Source organism: Didymosphaeria variabile (genome assembly GCF_027946475.1).
Source record: "Didymosphaeria variabile strain IMI 356815 chromosome Unknown scaffold_6, whole genome shotgun sequence".
Taxonomy (NCBI): Eukaryota; Fungi; Ascomycota; class Dothideomycetes; order Pleosporales; family Didymosphaeriaceae; genus Didymosphaeria; species Didymosphaeria variabile.
In genome coordinates, this window is record NW_026611625.1 from 1,919,716 (window position 1) to 1,939,508 (window position 19,793).

Genomic DNA, 19,793 nt, shown 5'->3' on the forward strand with positions numbered 1-19,793 from the left:
GCGCACAGCCAGCGCGCGCGCCTGAGTCCATCCTCGCAACCGCTTCACCTCACATGCAATCACCTCGCTCGTAACCTCCAGTGCTCGACCCAGCGCTAGACCCCCAGCGCCTGCCTGCCTGCCCGCCAAGCCAAGCTTGTTACTTCTTTTAGCCCCGACCGCACCTCCCCTTCTAACTACATCATCCCCACCACCAAGGAGCTCCATTTCGCCCGCATACTTCCACACACATCACGACACCATATGTCTGACGTACAGTCTAGACCTGCGCGCGGCAGGAGTTCCGCTCGCGGCGGTAGAGGAGGCCATGCCTCGCGAGGACCGCGATCAAACAAACAGACAAACGGCGACGGCGCCATCGACACATCGGCAGACCAGGGTCAGCTGGGCGAGCTCAAGAAGCGATATTCATCGCAATTGACCACCCTGAAAGAACTCTTCCCCGACTGGGCTGATGTAGATCTGGTCCTAGCTTTAGAAGAATCTGATGGCGACCTTGCCTCGACCATCGAGAAGATCACCGAGGGTGAGTGCCCAAAGTTGCCCCCGACGCGTATGCTCTCTACTGCGCGTGGCGTGCAACAGTTTTCATGCGCCTAACGAAGTTTGCTGATCATCCTGCCAGGACATGTCTCCCAATTCGCTGAGGTCAAGAAGGCCAACGACCGATCTCGCTCCAAGGTGAAGGATACGACTGCCACAAACGAAAGTGGCTCGACTATTCGCGGAGGTAGTGGTCGAGCTCGCGGAGGCGATAGCATTCGTGGTCGAGGACGCGGCACAGACCGTGGTCGAGGAGGGTTCCGTGGCCGTGGTGGAGCAGCTTCTAATGGAACACGCACCGGTGGAGCAGCTGGAGCGACTTCAGTCCCTACTACTGAGTCGAACGCTTGGGATGTGCCCGCTGCCACGGAAGCAAAAGAAGATGCACAGTTCAAAGCCACCGAGGCTCCTACTACGAAGACACATACGTCCAAGACTGCAGCCCCCGCAACCCCCGCCGCGAAGACGTGGGCCAGCATGTTCGCTACAGTTCCGAAGCCTGCGGTTCCGAAGCCAGTCGCGAAGCCAGCGCCGCCCCCAGAAGAGCCCGCACCCGCCCCTGCAGAGGTACCTGAAGTCGCACAGGAACAAACGGTCGAAGCAGCCGAATTGCCCCCACCTCCAGTTGCGGACGAAGTTACTAACGAGCCGCCGATTACTGCCGAAGAGATGTCGAAACTGACACCCGATAACGAGGCTGGACCCGAGCTTACCCTCACTCCATCAAAGGATGAGCTGACCAAAGACAATATCGAACATCTGCCCGATGATACGCACGGTCCGCCCACAGAGACTGTCGCCAGCACGGTTGCTAGCTCGAAGGATATTGGAAGTCTTGCAAGTGTCGCAACCCCCTTGAGCGCAGGCGGCCAAGCACCTATTGGTCGTCCCGGCATTGGGGGATACCAAACGACTGCACTGAAAGCCACTTCGGGTGCGCATCGCAGCACTAGTTTCCAGCGGAGGCTTTTGGAACAGCAAGAGGCGGTTGTTATGCCTGGAAACCACGCGGTGAATCAGGCAGCAGTCCAATTCGGCAGCTTGGGCTTGAATGGCGATCCTGCCGAGGACCTCGATGTCGATGAAGATAGGGAAGATGCGGAGACACGGACTCAGCCGCCACAACATTCGCCGGTTGCGCAACCAAGGGCAGCTCTTCCTCCTGCTCCACGTCAAGCGTCCGCCGCCGACTCGCAGCCTCAAGAGTCGATCCCTACACCCAAGCAGGCTCCTGGTTTGCCTCCTGTGCCTCAGCAGCCGCTGTCGCAACAATCCCCATCAAACCCTCTCGCATCCCAGGCAATGCAGAACCAAGGCTCGCAAAGCCAGCAGCCTTACAACCAGTTCGGTCGCTATGGGCAGGCGGAGACCGCGGCACCCCCGCAGAAGCCCTATGGTCCATTCGGGCAGCAAGCGCCGCAGTCCAGCCAGTACGACTACTCCGGTCAACAACAGGCTCAGCAGCAGCCATCTCAGACTCAGATTGGTGGGTTCTCATCTGCCCCGGAGGTCTTTGGGTCTCAATACCCCACCTCCGAACAACAACGCTCTGCCGCATACCAGCAATATTACGGCAGCTATGCTCAACAGGGAACCCCAAGCCAGCAAGAAGCTGGCGTTGCTCAACAGCGTACTGGCAGTGCATTCGGTGCGGGTCCTACCGATTCAGCCTTCTCTCAGAGTCAATCTCAACAGCAGTCGCAGTCTCGATACAACGAGGCACAGAATAGCGGCCACAACACCCCCAACCCGGCGTTGGGCGGTCAGCACCCAAGCGGCCCTACGTCGCAGCAGCAGGGTCAGCACATGCAGCAACCCCATGGTCAGCCGGGACACGCGGGCAGCTATCCTTACACTCATCCGTACTATGCATCGAACCCATACTACGCCAACTACGCCAGCCAATATGGCGGCTACGGTCAAGGTGGGTACGCAAACTTCGGAAAGAGCATGTATGGTCAATCGCATCACTACGGTGGAATGCCTCCCCAGGGTTCCTTCGATCAACACTCGTCTTCTCCAGCTAATGTTGGCGCTTTCGGTGGCTCCTCTATCCACGGCCGCGACTCTGGGCTAGGAGGAGGGCTGGGAGACTACGGCAGGTCTGTGTCAGGTGCTGGACAGAATCAGCACAATGCCACGGCTGGTTCTAGCGCTTTTGGCGGCATTCCGGATTCATATCGCCAGCCTCAGGGTGGTTACGGAGGCCAAAGCTCCTACGGCCAACAACAGATCGGTCAGCAAGGCCCCAATGAAGACTCTCTCAAGCCATTCGGTGACAGCAAAAGCGGCGGACCTAGCCCTTCTGCCCTCGGGGCACAACCCGGTCGCCCCGGGTCCGCCACGAACAACCCTCAAAGCCAGGGCAGCCAGAGCGGACTTCCCCAGCAACAGGGGTTCGGTGGCTACCCGGGCCACCTTAACCAGCTGCAGGGCGGTCAGGGTAATCAGTACGGCGGTCTTGGTGGATTGGGGCACCAGGGCGCCGGTAGCCATCAAAACAACTTTGGGCAATACGGTGGATTTGGTGGCTATGGGTCGTACAACCGCGGCGGCTGGGGCACGAACTATCAACAACACTAGAGGTCCCGTTACGGACCTTGTCTTGAGTTGAAATTGGAGGATGGCGTTCTAGCTGCGCTTTAGCACACGACGTCGTGGCTAGACGTGGAGAAGGTTACCAAGCAGTGTTGCCTTTTCCCTTTCTATCTCTTCTTTTCCGACTCCTCTCCTCACTGTGTCTGCATGTCTGATTGATTAACGGCTCAAAGTGGCCTCACTTGTATTATGACGGGGACTTGTTCATGTTTTTTTCTCTGGAATCTGGCTTTGCTCTTGCATCCTCTCACTTCTGGATCGGATCAGAATGGCGTTTTGCCTGTTTGCGTCTTGAGCAAGGGTGGGTCACTTTACAAGCATCGATGCAAAAAACTTGTTCTGTTTCTTGGTTTTGGTTTACAGGGCGAGGTTGGGGAATGTCTAAACATTCGTCTAGTTTAGGATGGGGATAACGGAGTTTGCACAATGGCAACTGGCGAAAGTGGGCGGGATGGGACGGTGTAGTGAAATGTGAAAGTGCGGGAACGGGAGAGCACCATTGTCTGACAACATGTGGTGAAACGGATCGTGACTCAGCAAATGCTGCCATGCGTGCGTGTGGAAGGTACAACGTTGATTTTGACAACACACCATGCTCACCGCCGCGCTGTATGGATATCAGTACCACGACGATGGTGACGTTGCTCTCATTGGTCATAGCCATCTCCCGCGTACTCGATGTATATCAGGGGTTCCCCGGGTGTGCTTCTACGGAGCCACGTCGAAGTGTGTTGCTCAAGGTCGAAAGGCGTACTTGATCCGACGCAAGACTCGTCGCAAGCCTAGTGCGAGATATCTCCGGTGAGGCTATTGTCATACGAGCGGAAATCGCCCCAAGATGATGTGCGCAGGGATATTTAGGGTTTGGATGCGGGTGGGATGGCTGTTCCTGGTAGAACCTGCGGGTGGCGCTGAACTCGGATGAGACCGCAGTGAGATGTTTACTATTCGCGTGCATGTGTGAGTTATCCTGCTAACATGGCGGGTTGATAGTCAATGCTTGCTTGAGTATGATACGGACTCGGCGCTCAGAATTCGAGTACAAGCAGCCGCGAATGCCTTTTGGATGATGCTTGCACTCCTCGGAGTCTAAGCAAACGTTGAACAACGCACTTTTCACAAGCCGGTCTAGCAGCGTTCTGACCGCCAGACTTCCCTGGCGCAGTGTTTGGCGGATCGTACATGCCGGCTAGATCCACATCATCCACGCAAAGCGGCGTCCAACGGCGCCGCTACTGCATGTCGCACATCGGAGCTGGGCTGCTTGGGGATTGGGCAATCGGTGTCGGTGCGGCTCGGGGCATTGACAAAAAGATTAAGCTGATCGCACCATGACGGCCCTGCATGTGGAAAGGCGCAGATGGGGGTTCTTAAAGATCGGTGACCCGGTCGCGGCCAAAGTTTGCTATGTTTGGGCCTTTTTCAGCGTCAATTGCAGTATTTGGGTTTCGTGTGGCGAGGGCAAAGCTACATCAGACATATGTACATTGGTGTAGGAAGCGACGCGTTGAGCTTAGACGTATCCATGTGAGCAAGGAGCACCTGGATGGACGCCGTGGCTGACCAAGTATAAGAACAACATACTCGACCACTAACAACGCTTCTTCGTCCTGTCTTCATTCCCAGAAAAACAATTCGCAGAAGACGGTGCCGTAACGACGAAAAGATGGCCGAACCGACTTCACCGCTGCTTCGCCTTCCGTTTGAGATCCGCCTAATGATATACGAAGCGCTACTGTTTCCGTCCAAAACGCCCTCATCCTCACACTCCACTTCAGTCGCCAACCTCCTCCCGGACTTCCATACCTACCACTCCAACGACACCAACGACACGCCATTCACTCTCGCCGTCCGAACCATCGACCCATATGCCGGCGTACAGAGCTCTCGCGGCTGGAGACATCGCTCCACATACCACGTCCGCACTGGTAAGCTCCCTGTACAGCACTGTCTTTGCGCGCGTTGTTGATTTGCATTTCTCGCAAAACAAAGGCATAATAACAGGAGCGTCAGGCCCCTTCCTCACCACCACGACACCCACAACATACCGCGTCCTGCTATCACCATATACCGCACATCTTCGCCAATCAGTGCCGTCTCTCTTATCCCTGAACCACCAGATCCACACCGAGGCCGCAAAAGTGCTTTATTCAAACTACACGTTCAGCTTCCACACCAGCATCGAAGCAGCCGTGCCTTTCTTCTCCGATCTGACGCCGCTATCTAGAGGTTATGTGAGGCACATTTCGCTCACCAAGAAAGGCCTCCCCTACACCAAGGAATTCGACCGCCTCGAATGGGCGGCGCTTTGCACTTACCTCTCCCGAAACCTCTGCCTGTCCGGACTGAGCCTATCCATCGTCGCAGGAAAGCCTGGCGAGCATGGTTGGGACGGTGTAGCGCCTATTTCGAAAGAGGCACTTGCGTTGATGCAAAGGATGAAGAAGGATTGGGGGAGTAGTGTGGGCGGCGCGGACTTGACGTGGGTAGAGCAGCTGTTTGAGGTCAAGGGTTTGAGGGAGGTGAAGGTTGAGGCTTTGGTTGAGCATTGTCCTGGGGCAGTGAGTGAAATGATGGCTTTTTGGATTGCTTTTAGTAAGAGTGTGGAGCTGGGTTTTGCGGAGTGGGTAAGGGAGGTTATGGTTGATGGGGCGAGGTCAGATTGACGAAGAAGAAGGGGACATCGAAGCCGACATTCGCATCAGTACGTTGTGGTCGATCCACGTCTAAGGAATGTGAAAAAATGCGCTTGCATGACAAATCATACTTGCGTTAACCCAATATCTCGGTCATTATGGTTTCGAAGTCCCTCGTCACTCGACGAACCGGTTCAAAGGGAGCAAGTCGGCCTATCAACCTCAAGTGTCAGACTCTCTGGTTGGACACCCTGGGCAGAAAACGTCCCTCCCCTGTCTGCATGTCTTTGCACTCAGCGTTTGTAGCAATCTAGCTCATGTGTGCCTGAGCGGTGCATGAGTTTTGCCTCAAAACCCCGCGTTGCCTCCAGGTCTATGATCTCTGCTTTGCAAAAGTCAATTCTCTTTTCATTTTATTAGATTCAAATCATCTATGCAGTCGATCAGTTACTAATTCTTGTGAAAAAGCTATATGTACTTCGGGCAAGTGGAGCACTGAGAGAACAGCAGCGCGCGAACGTAGTCTGGGCCCGGACGAGTTGAGGTGCCGCTGCATATGAGGTTGTAAATTCATCTCACAACAGCTTATCCACCTCTTCTACAGGAGATCCGTGGGCTTTAGAGCGTTTCAGCAAGGACCTAAATCACTCCCTGCTCCCTCACAATGCTCCACCTCCACCACTGTTCGCCGCTTGCCAGGAGCAGAACGCTCAGCAGCGCTGTGCTGGGTGCAGGGACATCCACTATTGTAACACGACCCTGCCAGACCGCCAACTGGCAAGCCGTCTAATTGAACCAGTTCTGCTCGCATTTTATTTACGAGGATCGAGAAGCGTTGGTTCACCTTTCACCTTGCTGTCTCCCATTCTCTCTGTACGTTGCTTTCTTCCACCGGCCTACACCCACTTGGACCCCCCATCCTGTACATCTACACTTGTTGCGGCAGACAATACTCTGGATAACAGCGTGCAAGTGATGTATGAATTCCATCAAAAGGCTATGGCCAGGATTCGAAAGAGTGTCATTATACATATTGATTGGGTATCATAGCGTCTTTCCTCATGTGCTGTCCTCCCCTATTCCCTTTTCTCGCCAAACAACTCAGCTCCCAGCTCATTCAAAAACCGATCAGCCTGCCCCTTGGCCCTCTTCTCCTGTATCGCACGCTTCTTTTCCTTGATCATCTCCTTCCTCTTTTCAATCTGCTCTTTGCGCTCACGGCGTGCCTTTTCCGTCTCTTGCCTCTCCTTCTCCAAATTCGACATCTGCTGCTTCCTCTCCTCTTCGTCCTTCGAGAAGTGCATGAAGCCTGTGCCACGTTGTCGTGCTTCCTTGCGCCCATCAAAGTGCTCGTCTGGAGGCGGTGTAAGTTCCTTGTCGCGTTTTGCAGCAAGATCGGCCATTTGTTGCGCGATGCATTCGTCCGGATTGAAGGCGTCGCTCTGCACCGTGTCTCCGTAGATGATATTTGTAGGCATGCTAGGTCGCGCAGTGAAACGATCCGATTCATCGGCCGCAAGCGTGCGTTTCCTACGTTCTTCCCGTGCGAACTCTGCCCGAGTGCCCTTCCGTGTCCGGCCAAATTCATCCTGATACTCTACAAGCTCCTCGTCTGGCACCTCGGACTCGGAACTTGAAGAGTCCGAGTTCGCCTCTCCCTGCTCCTGCTTCTCCGCCCACTTGGCATCAAAGTCCACGCCATACCTATCATCCACATCTTCTATGTCGCCCCGCTTCAGCGCGTTATACAGTCGTGCCTTCTCCTCCATGCGCCGCTTTGCGCGCTTCCAGTGTGCCTCATCCTCTGCTCTCTCGTCGCTTGTGAGTTTGCGGTGCTTCTGCGTGAACTGAGAGTCTTCCAGATCTTTCGCCGCGCGCTTCTTGACGCCCTTGTTGTGCGATTTGAAGATGTCTTCTTTGGCAATTCGTGCGCGGCCGGTGGTGGGCTTGCTGGCGTCTGTAGAGGCTGATTGTATAAGGTCGGAGAGCGTGGACGAGAAGGCTATAGAGCTGGCGGAGGAGATTGGATTGCCTTTTGTGCGAGGCGCAGGACGTTCTTGGTTGTAGAGATGCGCATCTTTCTTGGACATGTGCGACATGGTCGGTGAAGGGTACGTGGCGGCTGGGGTGATGACTGATGTTGGTGTTGGTAAGTAAAAGTTGGCGTTGTTGGTCGTCACCTCGGCAGGCTCAGAAAGCGGGCGTGGTAGCTCTCACTCAGTCACGCGTGCTGAGTTCGCAAAAGGCGGGCTTCTTGACGACAGCATTAGATCGCGTGAACAGCAACGATGTCCGTGAGCCCAGGTCGGTTTGGGATGCCGTAGCGCTATCTGCAGGGCTGAAGATCCTTGGTGGGCGATGTCGGGAACCGGAAGCTAGGATAGCTTCGGTGTTGGTGGGGCGGGACCGCAAACACACGAGTGCAGAGCGGGGTGAATGTTTCTTGTCACCGTATACGGTAAAATCCCAATTGATCCTCTGTACGAGTGCATTGCTCTCAACTACTCCTACATCAACGAACACGGCCCATCCGCATCTTCACATCAATCAAAACACGCAATCATGCCCCTCCCACGCCAGGTCTTCGTCGCAGTCATTGGTAGCTTTCTCTCCTGATGGATCATGTTATTGAACAGAATATTGACCATCGACAGGTGCCGGAGGCGTCGGAAAGTGCTTCCTGAGCCAGCTTTCAGCCCTCGCACAATCTCTCTCGCAATCACCCAGCGCTCCCACATACCTCTCCCTCATATACCTAAGCACATCCAAGAAGGCTCTTCTCCACGCCGACTACAAATCCCAACAGCTCTCGAGCTGGGAGTCCGAGCTGACGGCTTCCTCTACCGCACCGCTACCTCCCCCACAGCTCGCCGACTACCTCGTCAAAGCCCCGGGCAAGGTCGTCCTCGTCGAAAACACGTCGAACCAGGAGGTGGCCGACTCATACCCTCTGTTCCTGAAGAAGGGCATCTCGATCGTGACGCCCAACAAAAAGGCCTTCTCAGGCCCATACAAGCTCTGGGAGGACATCTTCCATGTAGCTTCCAACGGCACTGGCGCCAATGGCCTTGGAGCTGGAGGCTATGTGTTCCACGAGTCCTCCGTTGGTGCTGGACTTCCTGTCATCGTCACTCTGAAGGACCTTATAAGGACGGGTGATGAGATCCGCAAGATCGAGGGTGTCTTCAGTGGCACGATGAGCTTCCTCTTCAATTCCTTCCAGCCGACTGATGGGGGCGGAGGCAAGTTCTCTGCTGAGGTGAAGAAGGCAAAGAAGCTGGGCTACACGGAGCCAGATCCGCGAGACGACCTGAACGGTCTGGATGTTGCTCGCAAGCTTACCATTTTGGTACGTGGTCTTCGTAAGCCTCGTCGTGTCTACCTATGCTAACCTAAGATTATTGTAGGCACGTATCGCTGGTCTGAAAGTCGAGTCACCAACCTCCTTCCCCGTACAGTCCCTCATACCTGAGGAGCTAGAGTCCGCCTCTTCGGGTGACGAGTTTTTGTCCCGCCTGCCCGATTTCGACGGCCAGATGGACCAGCTCAAGGCCGACGCCGAGAAGGAGGATAAGGTAGTCCGATTTGTTGGTAGTATAGACGTGCAGAAGGGCGATGTTAAGGTGGGACTTGAGAAGTTCGACAAGAGCCACCCTATCGCTGCGCTGAAGGGCAGCGACAACATCATCGCTTTCTACACCAAACGATACGGTGACAACCCGCTAATCATCCAAGGTGCTGGTGCTGGTGGTGACGTTACAGCCATGGGTGTCACCGGTGACCTGTTACGGGTGCTCAGACTTATCCGTTAGGTGGAATAGGCAGTGGTTTTGCACTACTTCCATCCATGTGTTGAGCATTTGGACATGATGCCCGGTTACGACCTCTATAATAGACCGAATTTTCCAGCGCTCAACACAGTTGAATGACAAAATTGGAGATTGAGTTTACGATCCATAATACAACAGTTCTGGAGACACGTTGCATATCACGAAGAACCTTACTTTCATAGTAGTCAGATAAGCTTGCAATACCTGAGCATCTTCACCCGAAAGCGTCTCTCCTCTTCAAAGTCCTTCTTCCAGACAGGCTTCGCTGCAGTCAACGTGCTCGTCACGTTATGGACCACACTGCAATGCAGCTTGACATGATGGATAGCGACGGGCTACATACGTTACAGTGCCTCGTCGCAACTTCTAGTGCCCAGTAACACTATGTCAGTATAATCGCCGAGGGTAAAACTTGTTCGCCAAACACGATTAGACCTGGGGACCAGGAGTGGTCAAAACCACATGTACTTGAGAGTAACAAGCTACGATTGCGAACTGTAAGCTTATTGCATTGGAGCTACCGAGAAAGAGCGCTAATAGCGACGAAGGCATGAAACCCCTATACATGATACGATATGACATGTCTGTCCGACATTGCTTTCATCGAAAGAGTATCATTTGTTCAAGCGCCGACGTGCTTAACCTGGAGGACGATCACGCACAGCCTGAACAACTCCTTATGAGAGCAAGGCCACCTTGTGTACCGTTCCCAATACATCCTGTTCTAAATAACGCCGATATCGTAGACCCCTGCGATCATGGAAAGCGATCGACAAGACCGTGACTCGATCGCGCTCGGATGTGTTTGAGCGCACTCTGGGTATCTGTAAAGAGAAACAATGAGACCCGGTAGATCCGATTAAATCAATAGTGTAGAAGACAAACATGGAAGGAAGAGTGGAGTCGTTTTAGGCGCCGTCGAGTTGGGATGGAGTGACCTGACGCCTGATGTTGAGTAAAGATATCGGCCCGTTTCATTAAGCGGTGGGTCGCGGAACGCGTACCGTAGAGGCCGGCGAATAGCCTGGAACCCGAAGTCGTACGCTAAAACCATTTCACGAACGTTTGTTCAGACCCCAAGCGTCAGTGATTGGGGGGCTGTGTAAAGTAACCTGAGGCAAGGCCGGATCGTAATGGTGTTTGTGTGATCATTTGAAGATGCTCATGGACAGCCTCTTCGACTTGTAACGCATTCTCTTGAGAATGCTTACCGAGTCGCCTTGAGTTGAGGTAGACGAGTGGCGCACGCTCTCTGGTCCTTCGCTGGAAGTGTCACTGGGACTGCTGGACAGGGCTACGCTATCGTCCTCGTTCACTTCGCGCAGCGGAGCCGGATATGGCGATGGAAGGGGCGGCTCTGTAGTGACCCTCAGGTATGCGTCCACACGAGCGTTGAGCGCGCGGTTCTTCTCCTGTGCCAGCATTGCGATGCTGTTGCTGCTGTCGGTCCTGGACAGGCTGCCGCGACGGGACTCACGGCGCGCGGTATTCAGGCTGAGGGATGGCGTGCGGGACAGACCTCCGACAGCAGGAGCTCGATCATTGCCGACAAGGCGGTATTCAGAGTCGGAAAGATTCCATGCTGAACAATAGGGACAGAAGTCGCACTTGATCTCCCATCCTGCCAGACCAAGCTTCTTGTCGCAGTTGGAGAGGTTGGTGGACGGGCTGCAGGGGCGTGACAGGTGGTACCAGCGGTGCCGGCAAGGCATGAGTGAAACGTTGAGTTCGGCAATGCACATGATGTTGCAAAGGGCTTCAAGTGATGTCGAGATAGGTCCGGGTGGGGAGGACCCTGCCTTTGGGCAGGCTGTTGAGTTTCAGAGGGGACGTGGTGAAGAGCGAATGGAGCTGCGCAACGCTGGCTGTGGTGGTAGGGCGATGGGTGTTTTGGGAGCGATGACTGTACGTGGCGGCCACGGTGTCGACGAGCTTTGTAGTGGAGATGGATGGGGTACGAATCACACGGTCTGGCAGACGGTGTAACGGTATGGCGATGAAGGCGGCGGTGGCGATAGGTCGACGGGCGATGATCCCCCTTGGAGGCAGAGGAATGACGCAGATGAGGACGATGGAGGAATGGAGGCAGTAGCAGGAAGATACAGACGGGTGGTCAGCCCTGTCTACGTGCAGCGGGCGGCGTAGGGTGAAGCAATGGCGGCGGAGCCCGCTTTAAGTGTCCCATGGCGTTGGGGCTGCTGGGCGGAGGCTTGAGTGAGCACACATGGAAAGACCCCTAGCTCGGGTGGAGATTGTCGCCAGGAGGTCTTTGGCGTTTCCGCGAGCAGGCTACATTCACCTGCGGGACGACGAGCACGCGGAAAAGGAGCTAGCGACAGTTGGCGACGGGCCCCGGCAGATCTGCTACCAGTGCGTTGGGCTCTCGCAACGCCCGCCAGCACTGCCAATCTCACCGCACCCCAGGACGTCTGCGGCGCTCGAAACGTGGAGGCGCAATTGGCTGCCAAACGGCCGCTCCCAGGTTGCGGTGAGTCTGTGCAACAGGAGCCACGAGTCCTGTCCTGCAAATGCTTCGAGAAGGGCCAGAGCAGTCACCAACACCCGTCCCGCGCACCGCGCACCACGCACCGAGTCAGGACGACCTTCTTCCCGCCGTCCCGGCTTGTCGCCATGGCCCGAGGCCTCGCATGAGCCCAACATGACCAGGCGTCGTCGTCGAGCGTGGCAGGGGAACACGGCGCGGCTGAATCCTGCACGCCGTCCAGAAGCCATGCCCTCGACACCCCATGCCGCTGCTCACGCCCATCCGCCCACGGCCGTCTTCTGCGAGACACGGCACGATAACGCGCTGTATTGCTTGTGCGGCGCAACGAAGGGTGACACGTCGTGGCTCGTCGCCTCTGCCGCCCCAACACAATGGTCCAGGAAGCGGGCATCCTTCTGATCTCAGGCTACACGGACGTGGGCCATCAAACCTTAGCGTGCTGGGGTCGTTGTGGGCTCGTTTTGCTGGACGCGCAGCGAGAGGCGTCCGGTTGCCAGTGCGGTGAGAGGCGCATCGTCCCTGCGAAACATCCCAATCCGTCACATCCTTTCGTTGGTCGCATATCAGCAAAAGCAAGGACTAGGCCTGTTTTTGAAATCAACACCGGCCTTGTCGACCCATTCTGCACCAGCGTCCGCCAAGCTGACTGCTTCCATGTCAACGGTGCATCACCGATCCAGCCCATCACCCGTGCGGGCTGACGCGAAAAGGAGAAGTTGAGACACACAGACAGAATGTCGCGGCCGCAAACAACAGTCTCAAAATGACAGCACAGCCCCAACGCCATCATGCACCCTGGTCGCGGCGCCGTCCGCCATTCGATTCCGCCCCTCCCCATGCCCTTGGCGCCGACTTGGCTATCCTTGGCCCTGAGCTTGCGACCCCGCCCGCGGTATCAACACACGAGTCCACGCGCGCTGTCACGCCGTCTCATGAACGCGACACAAACCATCACGCGAGGGCCCCTAATGCCAAGACAACTCCAGCTCTGGGGAAATAATGTCTCACCATGCCGCGTCCTGAAGACCAAGACTTTTGACAAGACAACGGTGGTTCCAACCCTACGGTCACGACACCCTCTTCTTCGGCTCCTCTTTGGTTCACGTGAGGGTAAATGATGGGGCCCTCGGAGGCTTCATGGTCCATTTATTCACACAGTCTCCAGCAAGCACTATCGTAATCACTTCATGCTTCGAAGTGGGCCTTGACCGGACACCGTACGAATTCACAGCATTCCAGCCTCTATTGTGTATGAGACCAAGTGTCACCACAGAGATTCAATTGCATCCTGGCTCGCGTGGATTGACCCTCTACGCCCTATATGCTGGCAGCTTTTGCCGATTGCCAGGTTCATCAAACATGGACAACGCTGCAATGACACTGCATAATAGACCTGGGTGGATGCGGAATATCACCGCACTTACGCTCACGAGAAGATTTCTTGGAATCTATATACCTGCAGCCGGACTAGGCACAGTGGTCAGCCATTTAGTATTTGTCTGGTTCTCGAACAAGTTGTAAGCTTGTTGCAACTGTACGCTCAGCGTCACTACGAGATCCCTGTTGGTCTTCATCAATGCTATTAAGGAACACTACCAAGCTGCTCATCTCTAGGCATAACGCACTAACCCTTGACCCCGATCCCGCTCTCAGCTGGGAGCAAGTTTCCGCAGCTTGGTGAGGCTTGGTAGACTTGGCGTCTGGTTCATCGTTCCGCTTGGTAGCATCATAGCAGTTGCTACACGATATCAACAACAAGAAAACGCATGCGAAACATCAATGCGACCCACACACATTGGTTCAGGTAGCCAAGATGTCAATTGACTATACCGGCATATCTGAGACTGCTCAGCTTTCTCCAGACCAGATGAAACATAGAAGTCTTGTCTTAGGCACCAACGCCTTCAGCCCTCTCCGCCCATAGCTCCTCGCATTCGATCTCCGCATCAGTACTTGTCACCGACTTTACCAATCACCTACGAACTACTGTAGCATCGGACATGTAGCCCAGCCAAGCATCTTCGGCATCCCGACTACAACAAGACACTCGCCATACACAGAAACTACCCCCCTCGCAGTCTTGGTCACCACCAAGGTTGCACGACAGCACAGCCCGATGGATCTGCACATCGAATCAACGGCCAGGCCATCTTGTTCGACTTTTCCGCTGTAGGCGCGACCCATATACCGGCACCACGTATTGACAGCGATCTGACGCCCAAGTCTTGGGTCCGACTGTCTCGGATCCGTAATGTCGCACAGGCCGGCCGGCAGTCGGTGATAGTTCGTACTGCGTCGGCTCCGTGAAGTATGGCGTTGATAAGTTACGTAAGGTTGGGTAGGAGATGCGCAGCTTGTTTGCGCGAAGAGCGCGTCTCTGGGACCCGAGCCCGAGTACCAGCTCCTGTTTAATAGGCAAATAGTGGCTCTCTGGGAATTGAGGCCTAATGTACTCATGCAGGCAAGACAGTATCTTTCGAGCCTCGTTGTGATATCATTAACAATTTTAGTTCTCTTCCAGATTCATTGGCCATGATATCCTATCCTTCAAATCACACAACCTCTTGAAATCAAGGCTCCGTTGGCGTTCTCTCGTAGCCTAGACACCCAAATCTTCGACCCTCATCATCCCGCTTTGCATCCCCGCAACAGCCCATGTCCCATACCTCAGGTTTGGATTCCACGCTACCCTCGTCGCAGCAGAATTCTCCTCGAATATGGTAATGAATCTTGCGCCGTCCTTGTGCCGTTTTGTCGAGTCTGGGTACTGCATACTTGTTTGCACGGGCTTATAACCCTCAGTGATGCGCGTGAGTGGTCGCGATAGCATGACAGGATCAGCGGGAGAAGGTCCCTCGCCTCCACCCCGTTTATCTGATGGCACGGCAAGATCAGCAGCAGCGTCCCTCCCCAACTCTCTCATCGGCTTCCTCCACTCATGCTTGAACCACATCTGGCTCCAGGGAATTTCCTTGGCGTTCAGAATCTTACACAGACCATTCGTCGCCGCCACACTCCCGTCCGAGGTCCCGATCAAGACAGCTGGATGAACTGGGCTCGTCGCAACCGCCGTAAGCGTGCTATCCGTCCTGAACGTATAGATAGCCTGGTGGTAGCGTCGCAGCGTGCTGTGCTTGAGCATATAATACTCGTCGACCATGACGAAGGACTGTGTGTGTTCGTGCCAGGATTGAGAATGTACCAGCATGCGGCCGCGAGGGGATGATATAGCGTCTGCGACGGGAGCACGCAGGTCGATGAGGCGCGCGAAGCCGTCGGCCGTTGTTAGAGAGAGGAATTGTGGGTGAGAAGGGTAGCCGGAAGAGATAGTGATGATGTAGGTGTCTGCGAGCTGTTTGTGCAACCAGGGCTGAGGATGATGACTTTCGGTGTCTGGCGTGTCCGACGAAGGGAACATTCCTGGCTGGGTGAGCGACCATATCATAACATTGCCGGACGCGGTTCCGACTGCGAACGTAGTAGGTGAGAGCCAACATAAGCAGGTTGGCAGTGTACTCAATTTTTCTACTGGCTTCCCAGCCTTGTCTGTGGAACATGGGCCATTAAAGGCAAGCTCGAGGGCGGCCTTCTTGTAGTGCAAATACTGAGTCGCCGAGGGGTTCTCCATGGACTGCTCTAGTGAGACGTCAAGTACCCTGACCATCCCGTCAGACCAGATACCAGCGAGCAACCCAAGGTGGACAGGGCAGTCCTGGTCTTGTTCAAGAGAGTCTTGAGCGCCTATGGTCCACCACTTGATTGTTTTAGGGGCTCCCCAGTCTGTGCAGATGACAAGGGCGAGCCGCGGTTCTTTTTTTGGATCCAGGCTTCCCGTTTTAGTCGAATCAAATGCCCAGATCTGTATTGACGCGGGGAAAGAGTGCGTTGCCGTGAAAGCAGGTGCTTTTGGATTCCCCAGATGTTTGTGCTTCTTTGAGGCCGTATCGTCCTGATCGACAATAACCGCAAGATATTGCGTAGATCCGTGCTCGTTTGGAGCCCATTCTGCGTCTTGTACCCGTGAACCTAGGTGGAAGACCCAACCCTTCCGCTTGTTATCCGGTGCAAATGGAGTTGCGGCGCTCATGTATTGACCCTTCTCGATCGAAATTACGCGCTGATTATCTAGGCTGCCCATTAGTAGATCTAGAGAATCCGGTCCAGGATTCACCAAGTAATCCTGTGCCTCTTTTTCAGTCTTTCGCCCGGTTTGCTGGCCATGAGCGAAGGCGGCTCGTCCAAACCCGGCGTACCATTGGCGTAAGCCTTTGGTGTCTTTTGCTCTAGCTTCTTCCGCGACAAATGGTGATGACGCTAAATGCTTGAACGATCGACTCGGTAATGTCTCTTGAGAGAGCCATCTCTTCTTGGTCTCGAAGACGGGACGCAGATCTTCACTCGTAGGCCCGAATAGGTTTTTCAATCGACTCTCTTGACCTCCCTCGCGCCATTCTCCTACAGCCCTCTGGCGCGTAGTTGTAGTCGGTGCACCGACAGCTTTAGCGCCTATGGGAATATATCGCGCGCCCGCAACGCCCGGGGTACCGACACAGCGGACACCTGATAAGCCGGTGGTGCGTAGAGATCCTGTTTTCGCTGATCGGATGGGTGCAGTAGGGGCACTACCGAGAGCGACATTAGGCTCGAGGATGCTGGAATCTCCGCGCAGGACATTTCCAAAGTCCTTGCCTGATGGATGGTCTTCTTCATCCTCTTTCGTCTCTTCTTCTTCCGCTTCCTCATCTGCTACGAACTCATCTGGATCGTCGTCCTCTTCGGCGGGCGGCACGAATTCGTCTGGCTCTTCAACTTCACCAGCGTCTTGCTCTTCTGCTTCTGACTCAGAGCCCGAAAGTTCGAGGTTTCTGAAGGCATCCTTATAGTTATATGACACGCGTCGTCCGGAACTGCGCCGTCGGTTCTCTGATTGCTTTGTCAACGCGTATCTATCAGAGTGCTCGCAGTAACATACCTCTATCCATTGATGTGCACTAGTGTGAGGTCTTATCACATCTAGAGCAGGTTTTGCGACCGTTCTGCGAACTTCACACAGACAGAAACGGTGAAGAGAAGGCCGCAGCTGTTTGTTTGTTTTTTGCTCAATTGTCGTTCCGCCCCTCAAAACCGCTGGTCTGACTACTGTCGTACAGAAGCGCACTGGCAAAGGTGGGTCCCGCAGAAAGGTCGCTAGACGGTTGAGACCACACAGACGTGGCGATCGAACCCCGCCACCCCGCCGCACAGACCCGCCTTTTTCGCGCGATCGACTTACTTGCCTTCGTTCTTTTCTCAACAAGCCCGACTTATCTGGCCCCACCGTTTAATCACTGGTATATATTTTTGAATTCTGTCAACATTTACATCAATCAAATACCACGGTGGTATGGTCTAGTGGTATGACGTCGCGTTGTGGTTCAAATACCGCGCCAGCCTGGGGTAGGTTGGCCCTCTCGTAAGAGGATTTCAACGCAAGCAAGTGTACTGACTGTAGTAACAGTTCGATTCCCAGTACCGCCAAACAGCGGATTCGCTTCTTTTTGGGCTATTTTCTGGCGCTGCCGAGACTTGCCCTGGTACGAGTAGCGGCCAAGAACGGGGCCGGGCTAGGACTTTGTAGCTTTTCCTTTTGCGGTTCACACGACATGTATGGTCCAGCGTGTTCAAAGACTCAACATGACAAGTCATACATCCTAATGGGAGAACTCTTTCACGACAGTACGTTTTTTGTGCTGCGATGTCTATCATTGAGATGTAGACTCTTGACGCGCTTCATGGCCCTGTAGGATGACTCCAATACCGTCCGCGCAATGCTAATGCTACCAAACCCGATCCGTCAAATCTCATCAACCAGCCTTTATGCACATATGTCGAGCCACGGGCCTACGTGGACTTGGTCTTCCTCTTGCCCTTACTACCGTCGTAGTCTACCACTCTGCGCTGTCGATGGGTCTGCGCCATCTTCCAACGCACATAGAGAAGCACAGCATCCTTCAAGCCGACAAACAAGCATCCACCAACTATGCTTCTGGCCCACTTGTTCTGCAGGAAGCCGGTTGGCTTACCTGAGATAGGTGGTGTTACCCATGACTTGGGGAGGGCAACTTTCAATACTTCTCCCATAGCTGCCGCGATCGTGGGAAAGATGAGAGCGCCTAAAATTGAATCCGCTATGCTTGCGGTAGCGAAGCCGATGTTTCCTTCGCGGCGGACACGCTGACGGCGGGGTTGGGCGGGCTGTTGTGGTACGTTTGGTGCGGGCGCAGCATCGCCGTCCTGGATGGCCTCAGCTGCTGCCGGAGCGTCATCGTCGACTGGCGGGGCTTCGAGAGGTGGCGCCCCCGGCCCACGGGCAATAGGAACGGGCGGGTTTTCTGGGGCGTTGTTATTTTCTGCCGGACCGCCGCCGTGCCAGTCGAAGAGCAAATCGACATCTACCTCCAGCTCGACAACGTTTTCACCATCCTCGTCTCCTCCATCTTCCTCTACTATAGCGTTGAGCATGGCTTCCGCATCGTCCTCACCACCTTGTCCGTCCGCATCGATTTCAGCTTCCGCATCAGCTCTTGGCTGGACCTCCTTCAGCCAGTGCCGCTCGTGCCGTAACCAGAACCGATCGTAGTACGAGTTGTAGATGCTCCGCATGTAGGGTAGGGCGGCAACAGTGAAGGCAGCACTCGGCGGCCATGTGAACTGCAGTAAGGCGTCGTGTTGTACGCCTCCTCCACTGGCGAAAAATACAAGAGGGAGGAACGGCAGGAAAGAATCTGCAATTCTTGTCCTGCTCAGAATAAGTATGGTAGGTATGGCCGGCAGGCCGAGATCAAGCTGCCAGTTGTTGCGCAAGTGGTTGAGCATGTGCATGGTAACTGAGTTGGTGGTGGGATCCGGTTGGGTGTACAGTGGTTGTAGGATCCTGCGAGCATCTCCTATTCCAAAGATCTTGTACACAGTATCAGTTCCGATCCAGCGCAGGGTAGTGTAAGTTGCAGTTCCAACAACAAAGAATATTCCAGGAAGCACCATCAACTTGGTGAGCCTCTCAACAGTGCGAACAGTCTCCACAGCAAGACTCCGTGGTCGCTCTAACCGTATCTCGGACTTGCACTGCGGGCACAGTATCTTCCCTGCAGTCCTTCCCGCGCGCCGACGTGAGTTTGGTGCTTCCATATCCGCTACCCAATCCAAAAGGCATCTTTCATGCGCGACTAGAACGCAAGGACATGGCGATCGCCACTCCGAAGTTGTTTCATCATCCTCTGTCTCATCGTTGAAGCAAATCCAACACCGGCGCGGCTCGTTGTCTTCGATAGGTTGCGCTTCCGTCTGCGCTGGCACGTTCTGCTGCGCTGCCTCGGCAGATTTCACGGATTCGGTGGGTGGGAAATTGAGCAGGAGGGTCTGCGAGTCAACCGACGCGGCAGAGAAGCTATTCGTTCGGGCTGCGTGGCTCTGCTCTGGGCTGGCCGGTTCTGTAGGCGGCGAAGCCCTGCGCTGCTGCTGCTGGGGTGGGAGTGAGGCCATGGCGGCGCCTGCGGAGAGCCGTAGAGCACAGAGAGGAGAGGAAGCAAAAGTATGGAGAGGCTACCAGGTTGACATCATGGCCAAAGGACGTTGGTGCGTGCTCCTCGACTTGCGCTGAAGCACAGGTGTTGATGGTTTGCCGAATCGGACGCGGAAGAC

The 19,793-nt window shown here is 54.9% G+C and overlaps 7 protein-coding genes across 7 annotated transcripts; 3 read left to right on the top strand and 4 right to left on the bottom strand.

The window, feature by feature from the left end:
• Positions 1-243: 243 nt before the first annotated feature.
• On the top strand, positions 244-3,126 carry DEF1 (RNAPII degradation factor; the record flags this gene model as incomplete). The annotated part of the gene is made up of 2 exons (XM_056217301.1): positions 244-526; positions 626-3,126. The coding sequence occupies 2 exons, from the start codon at positions 244-246 to the stop codon at positions 3,124-3,126; spliced, it is 2,784 nt and encodes a 927-aa protein (XP_056068857.1).
• Positions 3,127-4,807: 1,681 nt separating this feature from the next.
• N0V89_008548 (uncharacterized protein) lies at positions 4,808-5,871 on the top strand (the record flags this gene model as incomplete). Its single annotated transcript, XM_056217302.1, has 3 exons — positions 4,808-5,069; positions 5,233-5,702; positions 5,803-5,871. The coding sequence occupies 3 exons, from the start codon at positions 4,808-4,810 to the stop codon at positions 5,869-5,871; spliced, it is 801 nt and encodes a 266-aa protein (XP_056068858.1).
• A 982-nt stretch (positions 5,872-6,853) lies between these two features.
• N0V89_008549 (uncharacterized protein) lies at positions 6,854-7,876 on the bottom strand (the record flags this gene model as incomplete). Its single annotated transcript, XM_056217303.1, has 1 exon — positions 6,854-7,876. One exon carries the CDS (start codon positions 7,874-7,876, stop codon positions 6,854-6,856), a length of 1,023 nt encoding a protein of 340 aa, XP_056068859.1.
• A 463-nt stretch (positions 7,877-8,339) lies between these two features.
• Positions 8,340-9,589, top strand: HOM6 (Homoserine dehydrogenase; the record flags this gene model as incomplete). The annotated part of the gene is made up of 3 exons (XM_056217304.1): positions 8,340-8,376; positions 8,432-9,126; positions 9,185-9,589. 3 exons carry the CDS (start codon positions 8,340-8,342, stop codon positions 9,587-9,589), a joined length of 1,137 nt encoding a protein of 378 aa, XP_056068860.1.
• A 1,166-nt stretch (positions 9,590-10,755) lies between these two features.
• On the bottom strand, positions 10,756-11,349 carry N0V89_008551 (uncharacterized protein; the record flags this gene model as incomplete). The annotated part of the gene is made up of 1 exon (XM_056217305.1): positions 10,756-11,349. One exon carries the CDS (start codon positions 11,347-11,349, stop codon positions 10,756-10,758), a length of 594 nt encoding a protein of 197 aa, XP_056068861.1.
• A 3,363-nt stretch (positions 11,350-14,712) lies between these two features.
• On the bottom strand, positions 14,713-17,095 carry N0V89_008552 (uncharacterized protein; the record flags this gene model as incomplete). The annotated part of the gene is made up of 2 exons (XM_056217306.1): positions 14,713-17,036; positions 17,086-17,095. 2 exons carry the CDS (start codon positions 17,093-17,095, stop codon positions 14,713-14,715), a joined length of 2,334 nt encoding a protein of 777 aa, XP_056068862.1.
• An 898-nt stretch (positions 17,096-17,993) lies between these two features.
• N0V89_008553 (uncharacterized protein) lies at positions 17,994-19,634 on the bottom strand (the record flags this gene model as incomplete). Its single annotated transcript, XM_056217307.1, has 1 exon — positions 17,994-19,634. The coding sequence occupies one exon, from the start codon at positions 19,632-19,634 to the stop codon at positions 17,994-17,996; it is 1,641 nt and encodes a 546-aa protein (XP_056068863.1).
• Positions 19,635-19,793: the final 159 nt, after the last annotated feature.